Source organism: Vidua macroura, chromosome Z (genome assembly GCF_024509145.1).
Source record: "Vidua macroura isolate BioBank_ID:100142 chromosome Z, ASM2450914v1, whole genome shotgun sequence".
Lineage (NCBI taxonomy): Eukaryota > Metazoa > Chordata > Aves > Passeriformes > Viduidae > Vidua > Vidua macroura.
The window spans coordinates 18622878-18644820 of record NC_071611.1 but is presented as its reverse complement, the minus strand read 5'-3'; the positions used below and the strand labels follow the sequence as shown (position 1 = coordinate 18644820).

Here is a 21943-nt window from a genome sequence, read left to right as displayed (position 1 = left end):
CAGATACAGCTTTGTCACGGATATTAATTTTAAATCATAATTAAGTATACAGTAAACTCCTACTTGGCCACAATTTTGAAATTCAGTTATAAAAATAAATCACAATATCTATCATAAGGTGTAGCATGACTGAAAAGCTACACAGTGGGTCTCACCAAGGATTAAGGAGATGTAAGTATGATAAACCAACAGGGTGAAAGTACACAGAATGGCCCTCAAACTGCTGCCAGATGCGCCTTCCCGTAGTTGGCAGAGGCCCAACTCCTAAGAAATATCACAAACACATGCAGAATTAACTATGAGTATACAGAGTTACTATCAATTTTTTCTGGCTAACCAAAATTCAGTTTTCCTTTCAGATGTAATTATTTCATAATTCAGTACTTATCTCAAATCCAACACAACCCTCTACCAAACCGTTTCTGTTACAGCTAACAGCACTCAGGAAGGAGAAGACTAATCTAACTCCTAATAAAATCATGCATTTCAGTGCTCTGGTGAAATGGGAACACCACATGAACCATGCAGACACACAGGTCTACAGTCCTCCCCCATTATGTTCCGACTATAAGCCTTTCAGAATAACATCCTTCAACCTATGTTCGGTGGGAAACTCTCCCAGCTGTTCCAGTGCTACTTATTGGTGTGAGTCTTCTTTCACAGAAAACCCTGGTTATCCTCAATTCTCTTCCATCAAGTCAGCCACTACTTTGAGGCTCTGACCAATTATCTCTGCTGATACATCAATGTCTAAGGACAGATCCAGATTCACGGAGCCTTAAACAGATCTTAATACATGAGACTTATGTTTCTGTTTAGACCCATTACATAACAGCTTGACTGTTAGAGGGGTGTTGGAACTCACAGCTTCCCTGATCAAAAGCAGTGACTCCCCAGAAACATAATTTTGCCTCAAAACAAATATTAAAGTATCAGCTTTATTGCATAGTAACTTGATGAATTATAGGACAATTCAAGCACCACACAAAAAAAAAATGTGATGATATTTCAAAATCATTCTTTTTCTCTCATCCTTTACTGCATTTTTAGTCAGGGAAAAATGTGTATTTTGGAAAAGCTTCAGCAAGAACCAGGTTTTTCAGAGGAAGAAATGGAATGAACAGGTCTCTATTGAAGTCTAATTTTATAGCAGAAGAGCCATATTGTGGACAATCTAACAGTAATAAGACTATATGGTGACTGTAGCAGTAATAACTTGAAGTCAAATTGTGTACAGTTCTGTGGGTTACTTTATTACAGTTTTTTGCTTGAGTTTTGTTTGGGTTTTTCATTTCTTATGGGCATCAAAAAAAAGTTTTAAAGAGCTGTAAAATACTTAAAAAACAAATTACAAATATTTTTCTCATCCATGAGAGAAAGATGTACCTAGATTCCAGGGTGACACATGATATTCAGATTTTTTTTCCAAAGAAATGGATCCAAATAAGGATTAGCAAAAGGAAAGGAAATTGCACTGGCAAAATCTTGTCTTAAATAAACTGGTAATTTCCCATGGATGTTAAAGAGTAGGATCACCATATGTGCTTTTATGCCTGTATCTTTTTAACAACTGTAAAATACTGATAAACAGTTGATATTATACTTCTAGTGTGGAATATATGGCATTAAATCTATCCAGTATTTTATCTGAGAAAAAATTTATTTGAAAAAGCAAGTATCAAATCAAATACCCTATTGCCAGAAAATCCAATAAATTCTAAAAGTCGGAGGATCCTTCCTGGTAAAAGTGACAGCATCTGAAATATATTTAAAAATAAAAAGATAATTAAAAACATGGACACTTCAAAAAAAAAGTTACATTGCTATAAACATGAACCAAAAAGGCCAGCTACTATGTTAGATGCACATAAGTAAACTTATTACACATAAGTAAAAAATTAAAGCATGAAAGAACTTGAAAGTAAACATGCATGCTCAGAATTCTGATGACCATCCAGCATGAAAATAGACAGAGTCCAGATGTGCTTCTTTAGATAATGACAGATGTTTCTATCTTCAGCTGGTCAGAACTGCTTGAAAACTACGGGTCTTTTGGAATGACAGTCTTATCTATTTTACTATTACTTACAATCTACAACTGCCATCTTCCTATACCATTATTCCATTTTATTGGGAGTCTCACAGAGGCTCTACTTGTTCCTCCTGTGGGAGCACTGAATCAGCAGATCAGTGAGCGTAATGGTTTTAGAAATACTAGCTGTTGGTATCATCCTTTAGCCCTCTATTTATAGGCATTTTTGTTCCCTCTGTAACTGCATCCTCCACATCCTACACAACAGAAAATGTACGAACACCATAACCAACTTTTCAATGAGCATTAATAAGCAGGCCAACTTGAGGGTCAGTTTTTTATAAAATATAAAAATATATCCATTTTTATATTTTATATAAATATAAAATTTATATTTAAAATAATATCCATTATATAAAATATATCCATTCACTCTAATACATTTTGCCCATCGGATACTTTTTCTGTTAAGCCTTCTACTGAGAAGACTCCATGAAGAATAGGAGGGGTAAGAGCACTTATGAACACAGTTGCTTTAATATTCAAGTTTGGTGCAGATAGACCTGAGTTCTTCTGACCATACTTAAAATTGGTCATCTCCAATCTAGAATGATACAGAAATTAACATACTAGCAGAAATCAACTTTCACCATTGCCATGACAGATGTGAAAAGGTAACTGTAGCAAACTGTAAAGAAAAGGCAATTTTCTTTTGCATAAACACAGTAAACTACTGTTCATTCTTCTAACTATAATTATCCATGTGAATCTAGAGTATGTCACTGAAGCAAAAGAATGGGATATATGGGGGAGTTAGAATTAAACAGTCACTCCAGGCATTCTGTAACCACAGCGTAAGCATCTTTAAAAATCCTGCTATACACAGGTAGATACAGCTACTTTTTCACTTCAGAAATACATATATTAGTTATTCCTAGAGAATGAAACAATCCAGAATAAACTAGTAGAAACATCCCAGAAAGTATGCATGCCAGAAGTTGCTGCTGGTTTCATATTGCATAAAACCTCCAAACCCTGTATCTCTATTTTACAAATGTGTAAATGTTAAATCAGTTACAGTACCATATATACAAAGAAAGACAGTCCTACAGAACAACCCAATGGCCTTTCTGTAGTGGAAGAAGTCATACCAAGTTGAATGCTCCAATTCCAAGTTTTACTCCTCCTTCAAACTGGTAGTACGTTTCATTTTTGCTTTTGTTCCCCTGAGTTGCCTGTAGCACCTGATGACATTCCCTTGTGATGGAGAAAAAGACAGAAGGGGAAACACAACATAGAAAGAAATGACTATGACTGATGACTATGATTGATACAAAAATATTCATTTGTATTTTGGGGGCATTAATGCCCTCCAACTGTTTATATTAATGTTGAAGTCAAGTGTTTTCTAATAGCTTACTTGTATATTTGGTAACTTGTTCTAATTTTCAGGCCACCTTTGATAAAGTTGATCATATTTTCGTCCTGGAAGAAAAAGATCTAACTGTAAAGTACTGTACATTCATATCACACAACACATACATAAAAATCCTCCAGCTACATTTACATTTATTTATAAATTAATGTCATAGGAAACACTACAACTGTTTTTCAGTCACTAGATGTGTCTCTAAGACTGACGTTAACACTTGCTCTAAGTTGTCAGGGAAACATTTCTTTGGTGCACATTACAAATTTTAAAACTGAAAAGAGAGGTGAAAAAGAGAGTCAAAGTGTTACTTATAGCAAAATTTGTGTTGTATATAAATGAACCAAGAAAGCTCTCCACCAGATGGCGCTGCAGGAACTCTTTCAAATATTTGGAAATGGCAATTCTGACATACACAAGAAAGCGTACAGAAACCGGCAGAAGACGAACTGAAGAATCCCCTGAACAGATGAAATTCTATTGCTGATCAAAAGTAACTACCTGCATTACTCAATTTATGTGCTTACTAATCTCTAGAAAAACCAAAACAAAGCCACAATGTACTTGCCATCAAAACTAAATTCCTGAAAAAAAGACATCAGTTCAGCAGGATTCATTTTATTCTCCTAGAATTCACATAAAAGGGGAACATGTGCTGGCATTTCAGAAATACAAATTTAAATACTTAGGAACAGTATATACAACACGGAAATGAGAAAGCAACAAAAAAAGGCCTCAGAACAATCAACCAAAGGAAATTCTGGCTTCCATAAGAAGATTACCATTTCAAAAAACTTCATCTCTCTTGTCCGCAAGTTTGAACACCCAAATGCAAGTGTTTCAGTACAAGAATTCTATTTCCCTCTGAGAGTTTACATTTTTGTTATCATCATCATCCTAACTTGAATCATGACCAGTCAAAGATGAAATCAGTAGAGTGGGGTATTACAGTCAAAAGCAATACAGATGTGATGTTTCAGAGAAAATATACATCTAAGGGATTCTTTATTATTTTATACAGTCCTAACTCACCTCCTTTAACAACTGTTTCAAAATTCTTTTCATGGTTAAAACAGACCCCACACACCCTATAAAAATAAAGAAGGTTGCTTCCACTTGGTTGGTTAGTAAAGGAGCAAGCCAGTTACAGGAAAGACTAGCATTCCATTAATAGTATTTCCTGACACTTCTGGCCAAGTCAAGTAGTTCATAAGCATTTGCCAAAGGAACTTAATCTGACCTTAGTATCTATGTGCCTCACTTCTTTCTCATAATTTATACTGGAAAATACTATCTAAAATATATTAAATAAACATTAAATGTTCACATACCTTAAAAAACTATGACCAACAACTCCTGTTTTCAGGAATCAAATTTCAAATTGAATTTGAAAACTCTGTAGCATGAAGTCCCTGAAGCACAACCTAAATTGCTAGCACCACAAAGTATAGAATACGAGGTCTTTCCGTGAGCTGAATTGTTACCTCAGCAATACTAAGCATGCCCATTTTATAAGCATTCTTTATTGTATTATTCCTGACACCATGTGCATAGAGAGCACATGGAAATTACATGTGTGTATCAGCTGAAGTTTTGTTAGCTGGAAAACATTCTACCCATTCATGAAAAAAATTACTTGCACTTTCAAACAACACACTTCCTCATACTTGAAAATATTTTTATACAGGTACTGGACACTGTCCAATGTGATAAAAATCATTTAAACATACCATCTTGTATAACACAAGAGGTATGTTTAAAAGATGGTATGTTTATACCTTAGGTTAATACCTTGGTATCTGAATATCATCTTTGGTTATTCATACAAAGAAAGAGAGAACTTTGCTGAGCAGCATAAGGTTTACCATACTTTCAATCACTGCCATGAAATAACATTCACAAGCAGAAAGTTTTGCTTTAAGTATCACATCTATTGTTGGAATTATGTTTTATAAGTACTAATCTCTTTCCATTACACTGTCACACAAATGAGAAATTGACTTTACCTGAACGAAGGTGAGAGCTGCTTTCTGTAATAAGCATTCAGCATAGCAGATTTCAGCATGCATTTCCTCTATATAAGAAAGAAAAGTTATTTACTATCAGCAAAGTCATTGTCAACACTGTCTTCTTGGGGTCAATGGAACAAACAAAATGCTGCCAAGACAAGAAAAGAAAAAGAGGAAAAAAAAAAAGGCAAAATTCTGCTGTTGCCATTTCAATAACTGCTGAGTAATAGCTATAACACGCAAATACCAACAGAATTCTTCTATTTCCCTTCTTCTCAGACAAAACATTGTCAGAGCTGATGTCAGTCTATGGCAAAAGCTACTTGACATCCTTTCTGGTAGATGGTCTCCTGTACTCTTCATTGATTCTAACCTTAACAGCCCACAGCAACTCAGTCTTTCAGGCTTCCTTCCATGTCTTACAAGAAATTTCTTAAATGAACAGTAACCCTCACGGAGGTTCAGGCTTTTCCTACATCCACTGAGACATTATGAACAGGTTTTCACCAAGTCATGCTTAACAAACTGAAAGCCCCAGGCAGACTTTCTGTCTTCATGCAGCACTAAAGTACATTTGATTTAACACACATGACACAAATTGCTCTGCACCCATGCTGCAAGACCAGCCACATGCACAATGCTGCTATATGTACAGTGCATACGTGGTGAGTTTGATGTGTCCAAGTATTAAAGAGGATTCTTGTGCCAGGTTAGAAAAAAATGCATACTTGACTCTGCCTGAATCAGAAATAGGAGATCAGCATTTTCAGAGCCATGAACAATGTACTGATACCATTTCCCAAAACACCTTAAGGCAAAACAGACAAGCAGAAAACTTATTAATATATTCAGATTCCAATGCAACTAATGACAAGGATGTACTCCTCCGTATCAATGGTTCTTAAACTTTTGAGAGCTCTTTTAAGTCAAAAAAAAGGAAATTTCCCTTCAGTCCTATAATGTGTTGTGAAAAGCATTCCTTTCTTAATTCATGCATGCTCAGAGACAAAAAAAAAATTAGGCTGAATTCTACTCTGAAGCTTTGCATTCAAATTAGAAAAGATTATAAACATCATTTGTATGTTTGTTACTGTAAAACACTAGTCAAATCACAGAGTTAAGCATATTTGTATACATTAATAGGGGTAGTTTTGAGCTTTTTTCATTTTTTTATTTTAACTGTATTATTTAACTACTTACCTTCACTCAACTGATCCACTGTCTGTTTAGAAACTAGACTGGACAAGGATTCCACCACTGTGCTTCTTTTCCTGAATCTACATAGGTTGTGCATGGAAGAAAAGAAAGCCATACATTTCAACACAAACCTTAATTACTGGAATTCTTAATAGTTTCCAACCAAAATTTACAGAGATTCTTAGCAAAATTATCATTTGTCAACTGTTTCAATTCTTTCAGTAGTCTAGAGACTTGTATACCTCTAGGCTAAAGAACCTATCCAACATTAAATGCATGCTTGCAACTTCAATTCATCTACATTAAATGTATGACAGCTGCAACCCCACTGCCACGCACCAGCTGAAGAGGTGTCTCTGATGCTGGGCAAGACACTTCAACTGGACTTTGAAGATTTATTAATTGCTTTTTTCTGTTTCTTAAACTTGCACTCAGAATTAGAATGAAAAAATGAAAAGGAGCACTGTTTTCAACAAAAATGCTTCAGTATTTTATGGTGGTTTATGCCAGATAAAATGCCAAAACAATCACACACTTTACTTCCAAGAGATCTCAACTGTACATGTTTTAATTCCAAAAATTATTTTTGACAAAAAATTACAAACAACTCAGCTTTATGAAGCAGCTAAAGAAACAATTCTACATTCAGAAAATGAATGCACTCTGTAAGCCAGGGAGTCACTGGCTTATAAATACTAAGCATTGGCTTATGATTTGTTTACACTACACATTGTCAGTTGTGGGATCCTGAGAACAAGATTATGACACTACACATTAACATAATGCAAACAAGAAAAGAGTCAATTAAGGTACATGCAGCTATGGTAATTCTTCGATTTTGAACATTTATTTGCCTTTCTCTTGCATTTTTATGAGTTTTGCAACAGACTAGACCAGAGTATTCATGAATTAAAGTTTATATCCTGCTGAGATGAAATCCTGTACTGCAGCTGTCTAGACTAGAGGGACATCTAATCTTCAGACACACTAAACAATACAGTTCAGATGAAACTGCAAATTGATCGCACACCCAAAAAAGATGCAGAAACTGCTGGCCCCTTCTCTTCAGATAGCATCTGATAATGTTTTCTCATTTCTTTTCTTTTTTGCCATTGCTAAGATGATGATAAATGTTTAAATTAATATCTGACAGTCATTTCTTGGGAGATCATTGTGATAAAATATAGACTAACCAGTATGATGAACCACCTGCAAAGCAGAAATAATTTCTATTTTTGTCAGAGATTTGTTAAAACTTCAGCTTTTTTTTGCTGTTCAAAGAAAGACCAGAAGCAAAATGTTCAGTCCAGATAATTTCTGATGTAAGCAACAGAAATTGCCCTTAAAATCTTTAATTTTAAGGTAAGCTAAACGCATTTGTAACAACAATAAAAAAAACTTATTTGGTTTTCAGAAGACACCTTAGTAGAAGCTTAATTGTATTAGACTATTGGTTCAACCTCTAGAAACAACTTTTTAAAGAAGATTGTTTTCATGCTGAGAGGGGAAAATTCAAAATACAGGCCTTTAAACTTTTGGAAAAACAAGAAGTCACAGCTGTCAATGACTCAGAGAGTTCAATCGTGTAATGTCAGTTTATGTGTAGGTATACACAGTGAAACAACAATTTAACTAACTGTAGTGGCAATTAATATCCACTAGGGCAAGTCTGTTGTTGCCAAAATACCATGTAGAAAAATATCCTCACCAGTAATAATTGTGTAGTGGGATTTACTCCACCTTTACAAATTTAGACCACTCTCACACGGACAAGAGTCTGCTTTAAAAGTATACAGAGAACTGGGGTGTTTCTCAAAGAATGCTTTTTGGATTTAGTATCTCATAACGGTTGGGCTTGCTTGCGCTTACCTTTGGCAAGTTTGCAAAGCATCCTTCATTGCAGAAATTCCCACTTGTATATCCTGCTGTTCAAAGGTCATGGCAGCTTGCATAACTAAAATAGTGCTGTATCCAAGTGCGTGGTACATACTATCTTTGGACCTATGGAAAACATGAATCTTGTGCATTTAAGCAAGACTTTACATTGCAATAGAAAATTAAATGCAGAGGCACTTGTATTAATTTGTGAAAAGACAGAATAAGCAGTAAAGTAACAGATCTGAGAATATAACCTGTAACTGTTTGTTGGATAACTGGGAATTAAATAGCCTTGAATAGACACCATTTTAGCTCACTTTCTCAACTTGTTAGAGACAGTTCACATCTTTTGAGTTTGTAATAGATAAGGATAATAAACTTCAGAGTGAGACATCAAAGAGAATGTCTCCTGAGTTTTAATTGCCCTGACCTTGGAGTGAGAATGAGCCTGGTATTCCAACAGTAATATCATCTTCCAATGAGCTGAACTACAACTAATTCTAAGAGAGAAGGCCTACCACCTTCCTCACTTAAGCTCTCCAGAGCACTAAAAGCAAACACTTGATAGCTGTGGCATCCTTCTGATGTTTCATTTAAAGCTGTCCGTGAACTTGTTAATACATCAACCAACACATTACTCTTAATCCATTCTTACTAGCACCAAACTGCAGAGCAAGAACATTACTCCACTCTATTAATATGGGCTATGTATCCCTCTTGTCAACACATCCCTCAATACCACGTGCTCCTTTCAGACATAGACAAGAGAAAAATGGTCATGGAAGGGATGGGATTCAGATCCCAGTCCCAAAGATGGGATCTGAATGGGATGGGATTCAGATCCCAGTCCCAAAGATCAGCCACTCAGACTGCCTCCCCATGAAGGCACAGATAAGACAGGTTTCACCTGTGAACTTCTCCATATTCTTTAATTCCCTGTATCTGCACTGCCATAGTTTTCTTGTGGAGGAAAGGCAACAGGGGAACAAGGAAAATAGTCAGAACTATAAAGATGAGCTTAAAGATAAACACCAGACTCAAACATAATATTAAACATAACAAAAATACTATTCTGGAGCTTTGTTCCAGCTTTTCTGTATTGTCAAAAGCAGTTTCATTGTACAAATTATTTGATCAAAGATGCGTTAAATAAAGTCCTGCTCCTCAGCCTCTCCCCTCTAAGTGAGGAAAGACAGCTTGAGTGATCAACTCTAACATAACAATTCAGTGCTTCATTAACAGTTTTTGAGATTGTTTTAATGACCCAAAAAATAAATTTAAAAAACCACAAATATGGAGAAATGCTTACGGACAAAAGAGAATAAATTAAAACTACAATCTTCAGAGGTTTTTAATTAATCTTCAGGTACTAAATACTGTCTGTTTACAACAACTTCAGGAAATAACAGAATCTCACCATGGACGAAGTAGTTCCAGCGCTTCAGAGAATTTATTGTTTAGAAATAAATTCAGTGCCATTGAACATTCTTCCAGAGCACACTTGAGATCCATCTTGGATGCCCTAAAAAAACAGATTCTTAATTCAAATTGTAAATATAAACAAAAAAAATTTAAAATTGTTTTTCCTTATGTAACACAGAAGGTCTTTTGTAGTGATTTTATTTTCAAAATTTACCTTTTCAAAACCAAAGTATATGCTTAACACTTTATCTGTTACACAGGTGCACCCTCTGCTTATATAAGTGATGTTTATAGCTTTGTCCTCCTAATCTTAGCAGAGAAATTCTCAAAATTTATCATCATATCCAAGCTCTCAATCTTTCCCATCAGTACAAATGCCGTTTCAGACTTTGTGTTCGTATCAGAATCTTGAAAGAGGTCACAAGATAATATTTCATTCAGTAAACAGACACTCATTCAGCAAACAGGTATACTACAAATAATCCTGTCAGAAACCTGTAGCTATACCAATAGCTTTTGTTTGTCCTAATTCACTTCAAGTAAAAGCATTTGCACTTGCTTAAGCAGAAGCCATCTCAACAAACCCATTCTTTGGCCAGTTCTGCCAGAAATACTCAGGATCGCTCACAAATTACTCCATGAGCCAAACTGGGGACAAACTGACAATCATGGTAGTGATGTACAGCTAGAAGCTATACAGCCATCAACATGCACAGATGGAGCTGGAAAAGATAATCTCTCTACAGCTTTAAAACAACAGGTTTAAACTAGATAATGGGCTTTCTCCAAGTGTGATTAAGCAGTGGTAAGCAACAGATCATGTCAATGAGATAAATATTTAAGTATTGACTAGAAGTGAAGAACTCTAAAGGACAAATTTAAGAAGAGAACAACTGAGGAATACAGCTGCTCTAAATCTAACAGTAACGTAAACACAGAACAAACAATGGGGTGGACATGAAAATATGACTGGACAGGGGGCTTTTTTGCCCTCCAAAGAAGAGTGTTAAAATGGGTTATAAAGACCAAAATTTTTGCTCATAAAGACCAAATTTTTCTAAACCATCCAATTTTATTAATTCCAGGAATACCATCTGCTAGCAAAAACATTCCAAATAAGTATTTTTTTAGCTAGATTTAAAGGCTGATTTTTTTTCCTAGTACACAAGCAAGGACCTGTGTTAGTCCCTTAATAACACATCATCCCTACCCCCTGTCAGCTCCCATGCTTTTATATCTTCTTTTCACATTTGTATCTAATGGAAGTCTTTCACTTGGTCCATGCCTAGTTAGATTACTCATTCCATTTGCTCTGCCTTTCCTGCTAGAAGAATGGTTTAGTTGCTTTCAAAAGGTTTTCAAGAAGGTAAAAAAAAACAGGTGGGAATAGAGCGGGGGAGGGAATTTTTCCTTCCTTTAAATACCAAATTGGCACTAGTTGTCTTTAGTGGCAAAATAAAAAAAAACACCACCACCACCACATCAATAATTGAAGTTCATATCTACTATACACCAAGAATGAGTTTTTATTTTTTCATACTTGCACACTACAATTATTTTATGACTAGCCCTCAAGCAGTGGCCTGTTCCAGGTCTCTTCTCAAACAAATGCCAGGGTCAGTACTAAGGTGTGTGGACTCTCAAAAATTACAGAAGACAAATTGACCTTTTGGTCTTCTCCCCCTTGCAGGCATGGTTACTAACTTTGTGATGGGCCAAAAGCTCTGTCAACTATGGGAACAGAAAAATCCCGTATGAGGCAATTTTCTGCTTCACAGACTATGGGAGAATATGAACAGTGAGAGCGGGAAGAGAGTGGCAAGCAAGACATGTATAACCACACAGTTCATAAAACAATCTGAGGAAAGGCAGACCACTGGTAACTCCAGGTAATTTAACAACTGATGACTCCCTGAAACACTTAGTTTTGAAGTATTGGTGTTCAGTCCCAAAAGAGTATTCTTCTCGTGTGAGAAGCAACAGCAGAGAAATAGTATTACAGTACTCCACCACTGTAGCACTTCTCCAAAAGGAAGGATCAAGGTGTAAGAGCAATGTTTTATTTTCAACTCCTTTACTAACCCTCATCTTAGTGAACAGAAATACTTTCCTGTACTTCTGCACACTTCCTACTCTGCAATCAGAAACTGCTGGAACTTCCCCTGGACAGAAAAGCTTTTCTTTATTTCATTTAACACACCCATGGACATGACAGCATTTTAGCTGCAGGTGTGGATGGTTTCATCAGGCTCCCAAATCCCATCACACCACCAGCTCAAGCATTACCACAGTATATATCAGTATTTGCAAACTGATCTCATAAACTAGAGTCCTTACACAATCTGGCATCATGACAAAACTGTATTTTCCCAGTTAAATGGGTAAGCAGCATGTCTCTCCAGCACCTGTCTATCATGTTTTTTTCCCCTCTATTACAGACTAGTTCCCCTGATGTTGCCTATATGTGACCGAAGTCCACAGACAATGCAAACAGTATTCCTTAAGTTAATGTATTTACTGTTTCCTGCATCAAGCATGCTTATGAAGTTACTCTGCCACTTCAGAAATAAATTTAGCTAGTTTTCTCAAATTCTTATTTCTGGTAAATGAATCATATTCTCTACCAGAGAATTCCTCATTCCTGTTTCATTACTCTTCATGTATATTTTCTACTGTTTTCCTACATCCCACAGCAGAAGAACGTAATCAGAAGGATTTGTTTCAACTCAGATTCATAACCTGATAGCAGAATAGTCAGAAGAAAGTCACCGACTTGGAAGCAACTTTGTTATCTTTGCTGGCATTTCTATGCAGAGGGTCAGAATAAGCACATTTCCTCTTCTACTCCTGAAACATCACAAACCAATTTCTACAGCAAGTTACCAGTCTGACGAACAGTTCAGTCAGTAATGCTGACTCACATTCTCCTTCCGATTCATGCTGTTTTCCTTCTATCTTATTTTTTTTCCTACCTCCACATAGTTTTCCTGGAATGGACAGGAACTTTATACATTTTAACACATTAGATGAGCATATTCTTTACCGTAGAGCAGATTAAGTTAACACTACTTCAGCAATATTATTATGGATTTTACACCTGGTGTTACACCTGATTAAACCCCAGCTGACAGTCAAGCCCCATGCAGCAGCTCACTCACTCCCCCAGCAGCGGGTTCAGGGAGAGAACTGGAAGGTAAAAGCCAGAAAACTCATGGGATGAGATAAAGATTGTTTAATAGCGAAAGCAAAAGCCACACACACAAGCAAAGCAAAACAAGGAACTAATTCACTGCTTTCCAGAGCTGAACACTGGAGGCAGGTGTTCAGCCATCTCCAGGATAGCAGGGGGCCCTATCACAGGTAACAGTGACTTGAGAAGACAAACACTATCACTACAAATGTCCACTCTTCCTCCTTCTTCCCCAACTTTATATACTGAGCATGATGTCATATGGTATAGACATATACCATATGACATCATGCGGCCCAGTTTGGGTCACTGGCCCCTGCTGTATCTCTTCCCAATCCCAGTGTGACTAGAAAAAAAGAAAAGCAGAAAAGGCCTTGGCCGTAGGTAAGCCCTGATCAGCAGTAACAGAAACATCTCCATATTATCAACCCTATGTTCAGCACAAATCCAAAGCACAGCCCCATACCAGCCACTGTGAAGAAAGTTAACTCTACCGTAGCCAAAACTAACATTTATCCATCCCTTATTCCATACCCTTTATGTTACACCAAGTGTCATGCTTCTCAATATCCCATCACCTTCCCTACTTATCTGTTTTGATAGATATAGACAGACATTATTCCCCTAGTCTGTGGAACACCTTCCTTAAATGTTCATAAAACTTCCACAAAAAAAAATTTGTTGAATCCATGCAGCCTATGACTTTGTCCTTCACCCTTGGTAATAGCCTTTTGTCTTAGGTTGCAAATGCAAGATGTGGCTGGTGGTGTGTATTCCACTACCATCTGTTAAAAGTGGGGCAGTTATTTTCTGTTAATTGGGCCACTTGTTAAAACCAGGTGGGGCAGTTTTCTTTATCTCTTCCATGACCCATCCTTCCCTCCAGGAAGATATCTTCTGTTAATAGGCCACTGCTATTGGAGCTTCCCCCCGTCACTCCTGTAACCACTCCCCGTCCCGTCCGGAGCATTCGGTGCCTGTCACCTCGATCCCGCAACCCCGTTCACCCCCTGTCCGCCCTTCCCCATCCCTATCGGGCGCCGTGGTCCACATCATTGCCACGGCGCCTGTCCCCATTGGGCGGGGGGGGGGGAACTCCTGCTCCCCTCGCCCCGCCCCTGATAAAACCCCGTGCCTCCCCGGTCTCGGTGCCATTTCCCCCACGCGGGCGCTGGAAGCACGGGTCCGCGGCCCCTCCACCGCAGCTCTCCACGGCCATTAAAACCTTCCCACTTCCCTTGTGGGTGATTTGGACATTCCTTTGCTCTTTACCAACATCCCTCACATGGGCGACAGAACCCGGCAAGCCCCGACCGGCGCACCGCGGCAGCGGCTCGTGGGAGTAAGCGGCGAACCCAAGCTCCAGAGAGAGGTGGTGCCAATATGCGCCGGAGCTGCCCAGAGCCAGGAGAAACAACGGAGAGCCGCAAGATGTGTTTCCTTCTGACCGGCAGTCAATTCCAGGTAGTGTGGACACAGCTCCAAACAAAAGCAAACTGTGGTCTTGTCACGATCTGCTTGTGCAGGGTGTCATGATGGTTCATTAACCGATCCCAAAAGTGCAAAAAGGCAAATGGCAGGTGACCATCAGTTTAATCACAACAAAATGCACCTTTATTAAGGTACCAACAGCAAATGCAATAGTGGGGACAGAAAAGGGAAATAAACAATAGAGAGAAAAGAGGGGAAGGGGAATATAGCTACCACCATCGAGACGAGATCCTCAATGGTCCAGCCACATAGATTTGCTGTCGTCCGTGGGGGTGCACCGAAGTCTTCCCAAAAAGTTGCAGTTTATATAGTCTTTAGCCAAAGCAAGTGGCATCTGGCCAGAAGGTGGGCAAGATTGATGGGCCATTGTGAAGAGCCCCTTGGTCTGTGAAGCAGGTGCTGGCATGGAGGGACAAGCCACCGCTTGTCACAACCTGTTCGAATGCAACGTTCTGTAGAAGCACAGTCAGTGCACCTGCTAACAGTCACTTAGCAAACATCCTCGGCCAGGCCAAAACTCCTGTCAGGGGTCTTCAGGGTCCTTGCGACGGTTGTGGGGCAAATGAAGGAAACTTCAGACCATCTCTCACAGGCCTGCACTCTACTCCCAAAGGGACTGATAAAAACACAATAGCATTATCAATTGAGGCACTACATGGCTTCCTTTGACTCCAGCTCATATGAAATTCCAATATGTCCAGTACATCAGGACTCAGAGGTGGTGTGACTTCATTCAGGCGACAGTTTACCATCAGCCTCCTCTCTCCACTGGACTTTCATACTGGCCATACAGGGCTGTTAAAGAGTAAGCAGGTCTTGCTGATCACTCCTTGGCTCTCTAGGTGACAAATTAGTTTATAAATGGGAATTAGTCTAGAGTCTAGATTGTGAGACACTGCTTCTGGTGCACTGTTGTGGAGGCAACCAGCACCTGTTGTTCTTCAGCCCCAGAACAAAAGGGATGTCTGAAATTTCTCCACCTATAGGGCAGGTATACCAAGAGCCCATCAACAGCCTTTTGAATACTTGAGATATCCTCTCCTGAGATAGTCTATGCCAAGGATGAATGGAGCCTCTGCTCCTGTCAAGATAGGGTACTTCTGCCACTCATGCTAGTCAGGTTAGTCTCAGCTTCCAATATAGTCAGCTGTTTGGATCCCTCTATCACCCCAGAAATCCAAATGGATTCCATCCCTGTGCAGCTTGATGACATTAGGGTACATTGTGCACCAGTGTCTACTGAAGCCTTGTATTCCTGTGGGGCTCCTGTGCGAGGCCATCAAACCCACAAAGTCCAATAACTTGGTTATTTCTCTCCCCCTGCTCCCCCAGGTGGAGGCAGGGCTGCTCCAATACTGTTCACAATGTTCCCCACTAATCCCTTGCAGAAATGGATTTCTACTTCTCTCCATGGAGTTAGTAATATGATCGGACCTTTCAGTCTGCCTGAAAAACTGTTCACTGAAGACTGGAGCAGGAACTTCTTGTTATGGTTTTTCCCTGCGATTCCCACACCAGTGCATCTACAATTGAGGTACTCCAAACCATCCCATTTCCTTGTATCATCTCCATGGTCCTGCAGCTAATACCATAGGTACCCCATAGTGTGTATTTTCTATATCCTCTCTCTTGAAGGAAGAAAGTTACTGAAATACAGGCCCACACAAATGGGGAGTATGACATACTCCCTCGGAATTGCTGGAGCTCCTGAGTCAGTTCATCAGTTAGCTTCTCCACAGATGCTGTGATGCAGGAAATAATATTGTCTTCATATTACCTGAGTTGCCAAATTGCATCAACTGCCATTGGTTGTGCATCATCTTTCCAAATTACTGTTGTCAAGGGGTTTTGTTGCATCCCGGGTTTGGGTTCAGATTAGAGGTTCTGATATATGTTAGTTAGCAGAGTTCTGTGTACCCCTGTGCACTCCCCATGTTCCCCGCTCTGCGGTGGCCCATTCCGGGTCTCTTATCATTGGAGCATCACCATGCCAGTCCTGCAACCACTCCCCTGTCCACCCCGGAGAGTTCTGTGTCTGTTACCCCATCCCCACAACCCTGTTTGCCCCGGAGCCCTGTGTCTGCCCGTCATGTCCCCGTTGGTTGCCCCGGTCCACGTCACTCCCCCGTAGCATGCCCCCACTGGGCGAGGGGGGCTTCTGCCCCCCTCATCCTGCCCCCTATAAAATCCCATGCTCCCCCAATCCCAGGGCCATTTTGTCCACACGGCACTGGGGAGTGAGTCACGCTTCTCCCTCGCAGCTCCATGCAACAATAAAAGCTCTCCAGCTGACCACGTGGACAAACTGGACATTCCTTCGCCTCTTTGTCTCGCACCTCGCGCAGGCAGCAGAATGCGGCCAGCCCACCCTGGTGCGCGGAACGCAGAAGCGCCCAGGAGGAAACGGCACCCCAGTCCCACCGAGAAGCAGCGCCTGTGCCGGGCTCTCCGGAGCTGCCCAGGACCGGGGAAAGACAATGCAAAGCCACAGGGTTTCATGTACCCTTGCTGCACTTGTAGAAATTTCTGCAATGTGGGTAATTGACACAAGACCTGGTCTGGATTCGTGGGGACCTGGGCACTGTCCACATCAAAATACTTAATTTCTTGAACAGCTAATTCCCTTAGGAAGTGAGTCACTTTCTCTACTGCAGTCCATCTGCCTAAATTACATGGAATTTCATCTTTATAGGGATACCTTTCCTCCTCACACTTGATAAGAATTGCCTCCAGAGACTAAAGACTTGTCTTTTTCCCCATTGCTTTGTCAGTGTCTGGGTCCTTAGCAAGTGATCTCAGCCTGGCTACTTACCCTCTCATTCCACACTGCTGTCTCCATTGTCCCACCAGCAGACTAGCCAGGCAGTAATACACTCATGGATGACTGCTGAAATCTTTTTGTGTTTCCCATAGCTCACTCAGGGATAGGGCTCAAGTCATGCCTCTTCTGTCTTCTCTTCTGGTTCCTGTGATGGCCTTGATAATGGCTCTGAAAAATCACCCTTGTGATGGTTCTGCTTCATCATCTTCACTCTCCTTGTCCTTGACTGTTTTTGCTAAAGCATTTTGAATGGGTGACTTTCATGTACATTTCTTCTACTTCTGTGCAGGGTCCAGCCCATGCTGCTTCAGTGGTTTCAGTGGCAGTGCCACAGTCAGTGGGAGTGGAGCAGTCACAGTGTCTTCACATGGCTGGAGCAGCTGCAGGGCCTGTTGTCGTCTCACTGTCATATTTAGAGACATTTTCCTCTTGCAGGTACTAAGCAGTGTTGAACATAGTGATAGAACAACTTTTTTCAATATTTTACTAGTTTTTCTGGATTCTGCACTTGTTCAGGAGTAAGGTGCAAGCTCACTGAAGGTGCTCACTGCCCTAGGTACTGGCCCATACAACCCCAAACACCCTGCCATTCTGAATTATCCAGCTTCAGGGCAGATCTCATGGTATTAGTCTGACCTTAAACAAGACTTGAACCATATGCAACAACATGCTGGCTCCTAGCAAAAAAATGCAGGCTGGTTTCAAGGGCAGTCAAGGGATATTAAAAAATCTTTAAAATCTTGACTACCAGCCTGGAATACAAGGAAGGAAAAATAAAGGAGAAGAAAAAGATATAGGAAGCTGTCTCCCTCATAGGCTATTCCTCTGAGGAACCAAAAAAACAAAGATGTGATTAATAATTGCTCCCAGTAGGTGACTCCCAAAGCACAATGGTGCCTGCAATCTTGAATATAGACACAACAAACTGGTGACCAGTGACACTACCATGTGATAAGCCCATTCTGTAAAATACACTACACAGAATATGTACTTCAAGTAAGGAATTATTTCTATAATACAGACAAAATACCACCAGTATGAGAGCAAATAAATCCACATTGTAACCAGCAACTATTAAACCAATATAATGAATGTTTATAACAATTTTATTTTAACACACTCAGGTCAGATATCTCCTGATCTCAACCCTTTGTGCAGCACATTGGGCACCAAAGGAGACACTTGTGGTTTAACCCCAGCTGACAGCCAAGCCCCATGCAGCCACTCACTCCTCTCACACTGGTGGGATCAGGGAGGGAATTGGAATGGTAAAAGCTAGAAAATTTGTGGGTTGAGATAAAGGGAATTCAATTGGGAAAACAAAAACTCTACAAACAAGCAAAGTAAAACAAGGAATCAGCTCACTGCTTCCCATGAGCAGGCAGGTGTTCAGCCATCTCCGGAAAAGCAGTGCCCCATCACATATAATGGTGACATGGAAAGACAAATGCTGTCACTCTGAATGTTCTTTCCTTCTTCCTTCTTCCCCTCAGTTTATATACTGAGCATGATGTCATATGGTCTGGAATATCCCTTTGGTCAGTTTGCGTCACCTGAACCGCAGAATCACATAGAATTAACTAGGTTGAAAAAGACCTTTGAGATCACCAAGTCCAATCTATGACCAAACACCACGGTGTCAGGTAGGCCATCACATTAAATGCCACACCCAGTCTTGATGCTTAAATACCTCCAGGGGTGGTGACTCCACCACCTTCCTGGGTAGCTCACTCCAATGTCAAGTCACTCCTGTGAAGAAATTCTTCCTAATGTCCACTGGACCTCCCTGGCACAGCTTAAGACTATGTCCTCTTGTCATGTCACTGGTGGTCTGCGAAAAGAGACTGATCCCCACCTGGCTACACCCTCCTTTCAGGCAGCTGTAGAGAATGATAAGGTCATCCCTGAGCCTCCTCTTTTTCACGCTAAACAACCCTTGCTCCCTCAGCCATGCCTCATAGCATTTGTGCTCCAGACCTTTCATCAATTCCACCGCCCTTCTCCTAACACACTCCAGCATCTCAACACTCTTCCTAAATTGAGGGCACCAGCACAGGACACAGCACTTGAGGTGGGTCCTCACCAGTGCTGAATACAGGGAGACAATCCCTGCCCTGGTCCTGCTGGCCATACTATTGCTGGTACAGGCCAGGATGCCATTGGCCTTCTTGGCCACCTGGGCACAGCTGGCTTGTGTTCAGCTGCTGTCAATCACCTCCCTGAGGTCTGTTTCTGCCTAGCCACTGTCCAGCCACTCTGCCCCAACCTGTAGTGCTGCATGGGGCACTGGCTGTTGAGGCCAAAGTGCAGGACCTGGCACTTGACTTGTTAAACCTCATTTTGTTGCATTCGGCCCATTGATCCAGCCTGTCCAGGTCCTTCTGCAGAGCCCTCCTACCCTCCCTACAGCTGATTGATACTTGCACTCAATTTGGTGACATCTGTGAATTTGCTGATGGTAGCCTCAATCTCCCCATCCAGATCATCAATAAAGATATAAAACAGGACTGGGCTCAACACAGATCCCGGGGGGACACCACTAGTGAGCAGCCACCAGTTGGATGCAGCACCATTCACCACCACTCTCTGGGCCCGGCCATCCAGCCAGTTCTGAACCCAGCAAAGAGTGCTCCTGTCTAAGCCGTGGGCTGCCAGCTTCTCCAGGAGTGTGCTGTGGGAGACAGTGTCAAAGGCCTTGCTGAAATCCAAATAGACAACATCCACAGCCTTTCCTGCATCCATCAGTCGGGTCGCCTGGTCATAACAAGGTCCAGGTTGGTCAGGCAGGACCTGCACCTCTGAAATTCATGCTGGCTGTCCCTCTTGCGTGCTATGCACTCCCAGCCTCCTCACCAATGTGGCATTACGGAAAGCAGAAAAGGCCTTGGCTGTGTGTAAGCCCTGCTCACCAGTTACAAAAGCATCTCTGTATTATAGATCCTGTGTTCAGCACAAACTCAAAACACAGCCCCATACCAGCCACTGTGAAGGAAGTTAGCGCTACCCCAGCCAAAACCAGTAAAATCATGTTCACGTCAAAATGAAATAAAAAGGAACAGAAAAATGCGCTATATTGAATGTTACACAAAGATAGTAACATCACATTACAAGGAGAATAAAACACTACTGTGTTACAGTCCTGATATTTTTTCCCCCAACACATAGCATGTTTTAAGCTTTCCTCTCACTACTATTTCCAACTTCTTTTAGGAAAAAAGAGGAAATGTTGTGAATTCCAGCAATAGTTTGTGTACCTTGAGCTTGGTGCTAAACAAATGAAATTATTCCAATTCAGCAGGGATATGATGTTCATAAGCAAGTTAATTATTAGCAACTTTAAGTAGGTTCTTCTAACAAACTAGTTGGAACCACAACAGAAACAAAGCATAAGAGTACAACCTGAAAACTCTCAGATATATTGGAATATTTACTTATTAGGATGACAGCCCTCAAAATGTACATTGAACAAGAACATTATTAATTTAAAATGTCAAAATAGTTTACAACTTAAGTTCCTTTCCTTTTCCCTCTCTCTATACATTAATATAAAAAGGGAGCATAACTACCGGCCTAAAACAAAGGAAAGTCACTGCATTAGTATTTAAAAATTACGTAAACATGAGTAATGACTTCGGCAATGACATCTATCTCTCTACATCAGGGCTTAGTGTAAGAGTATTCCTGAAAAGCTATTATAATAGCTAAAGTTAAACATTAACTTGGTCTATGTGGCTGTCTTTGTATTTGCAGAAGATTCAGTAAGCTTTTAACAATCACCCCAGGTGCAGTGATTTACCAACTCTTCTCTTGGAAGGGGTTTCAGAAGCTAGAAATGGGAGAACTGCAGAAAAAAAATTTACTTGTAATCTACCAATGCTTTCCACCTTTTATATTAAATATTTAGGATTAAGTCCCACATCCCTTTATTAATATCAGCTAGACTCAAATGTTCAAACAACATTTAGCATGAATAGGGATTGAAGAATTTTGTTCTTAAACTTCTAAAACATTTTGTTGGCTCTTTTAACAACACAGACAAAATAATCAGCCTTATCTGAATTGAACTGCAAGCAAATTGGTTTTGTTCTTATCAACATCCAATTGTTCTTATCAATGGAAGTTTCACCACAGTTATCCAAAATATTTGTAATTATTAGTTAGAATAAAGCAAAATTTTAAGTAATTAAGACCACAAAAAAGTGAAACTAGCAATAACAGTTTTAAGATAATCATATTAAGATGCAAATCTGACACAAACTAAAGGAGAAATAAGGTCTTCTAAAAAATGCAGGGGATATGGAGAAAATGCTATTTTGAGTACAAGTATCAAGAAAACAAGATGCATTACAATTAAGAGAACATCTTCCCATAACATAAATACTTTAGCAAACAAGTGACCCTTAACATTTACAGAGGCATAATCAGAAGGAAAGTATTTTAGAGGTATTTACTTCCATAAACTTAAATACAAATT

The 21943-nt window shown here is 40.0% G+C and overlaps 1 protein-coding gene across 8 annotated transcripts in view; it reads right to left on the bottom strand.

Annotated features, from left to right (window-relative positions):
- Nucleotides 1–21943, bottom strand: part of TTC39B (tetratricopeptide repeat domain 39B) — a 77134-nt gene that overhangs the window by 13439 nt on the left and 41752 nt on the right. For all 8 annotated transcript variants that reach the window (XM_054003237.1, XM_054003238.1, XM_054003240.1 and 5 more), the window contains 8 exons: nucleotides 9963–10067; nucleotides 8537–8668; nucleotides 6671–6747; nucleotides 5468–5535; nucleotides 3453–3517; nucleotides 3184–3289; nucleotides 1692–1757; nucleotides 156–264 (listed from right to left, as the gene is read on the bottom strand). In XM_054003237.1, coding sequence (XP_053859212.1) covers nucleotides 156–264; nucleotides 1692–1757; nucleotides 3184–3289; nucleotides 3453–3517; nucleotides 5468–5535; nucleotides 6671–6747; nucleotides 8537–8668; nucleotides 9963–10067 — 728 coding nt within the window. The remainder of the gene's footprint in view (nucleotides 1–155; nucleotides 265–1691; nucleotides 1758–3183; nucleotides 3290–3452; nucleotides 3518–5467; nucleotides 5536–6670; nucleotides 6748–8536; nucleotides 8669–9962; nucleotides 10068–21943) is intronic.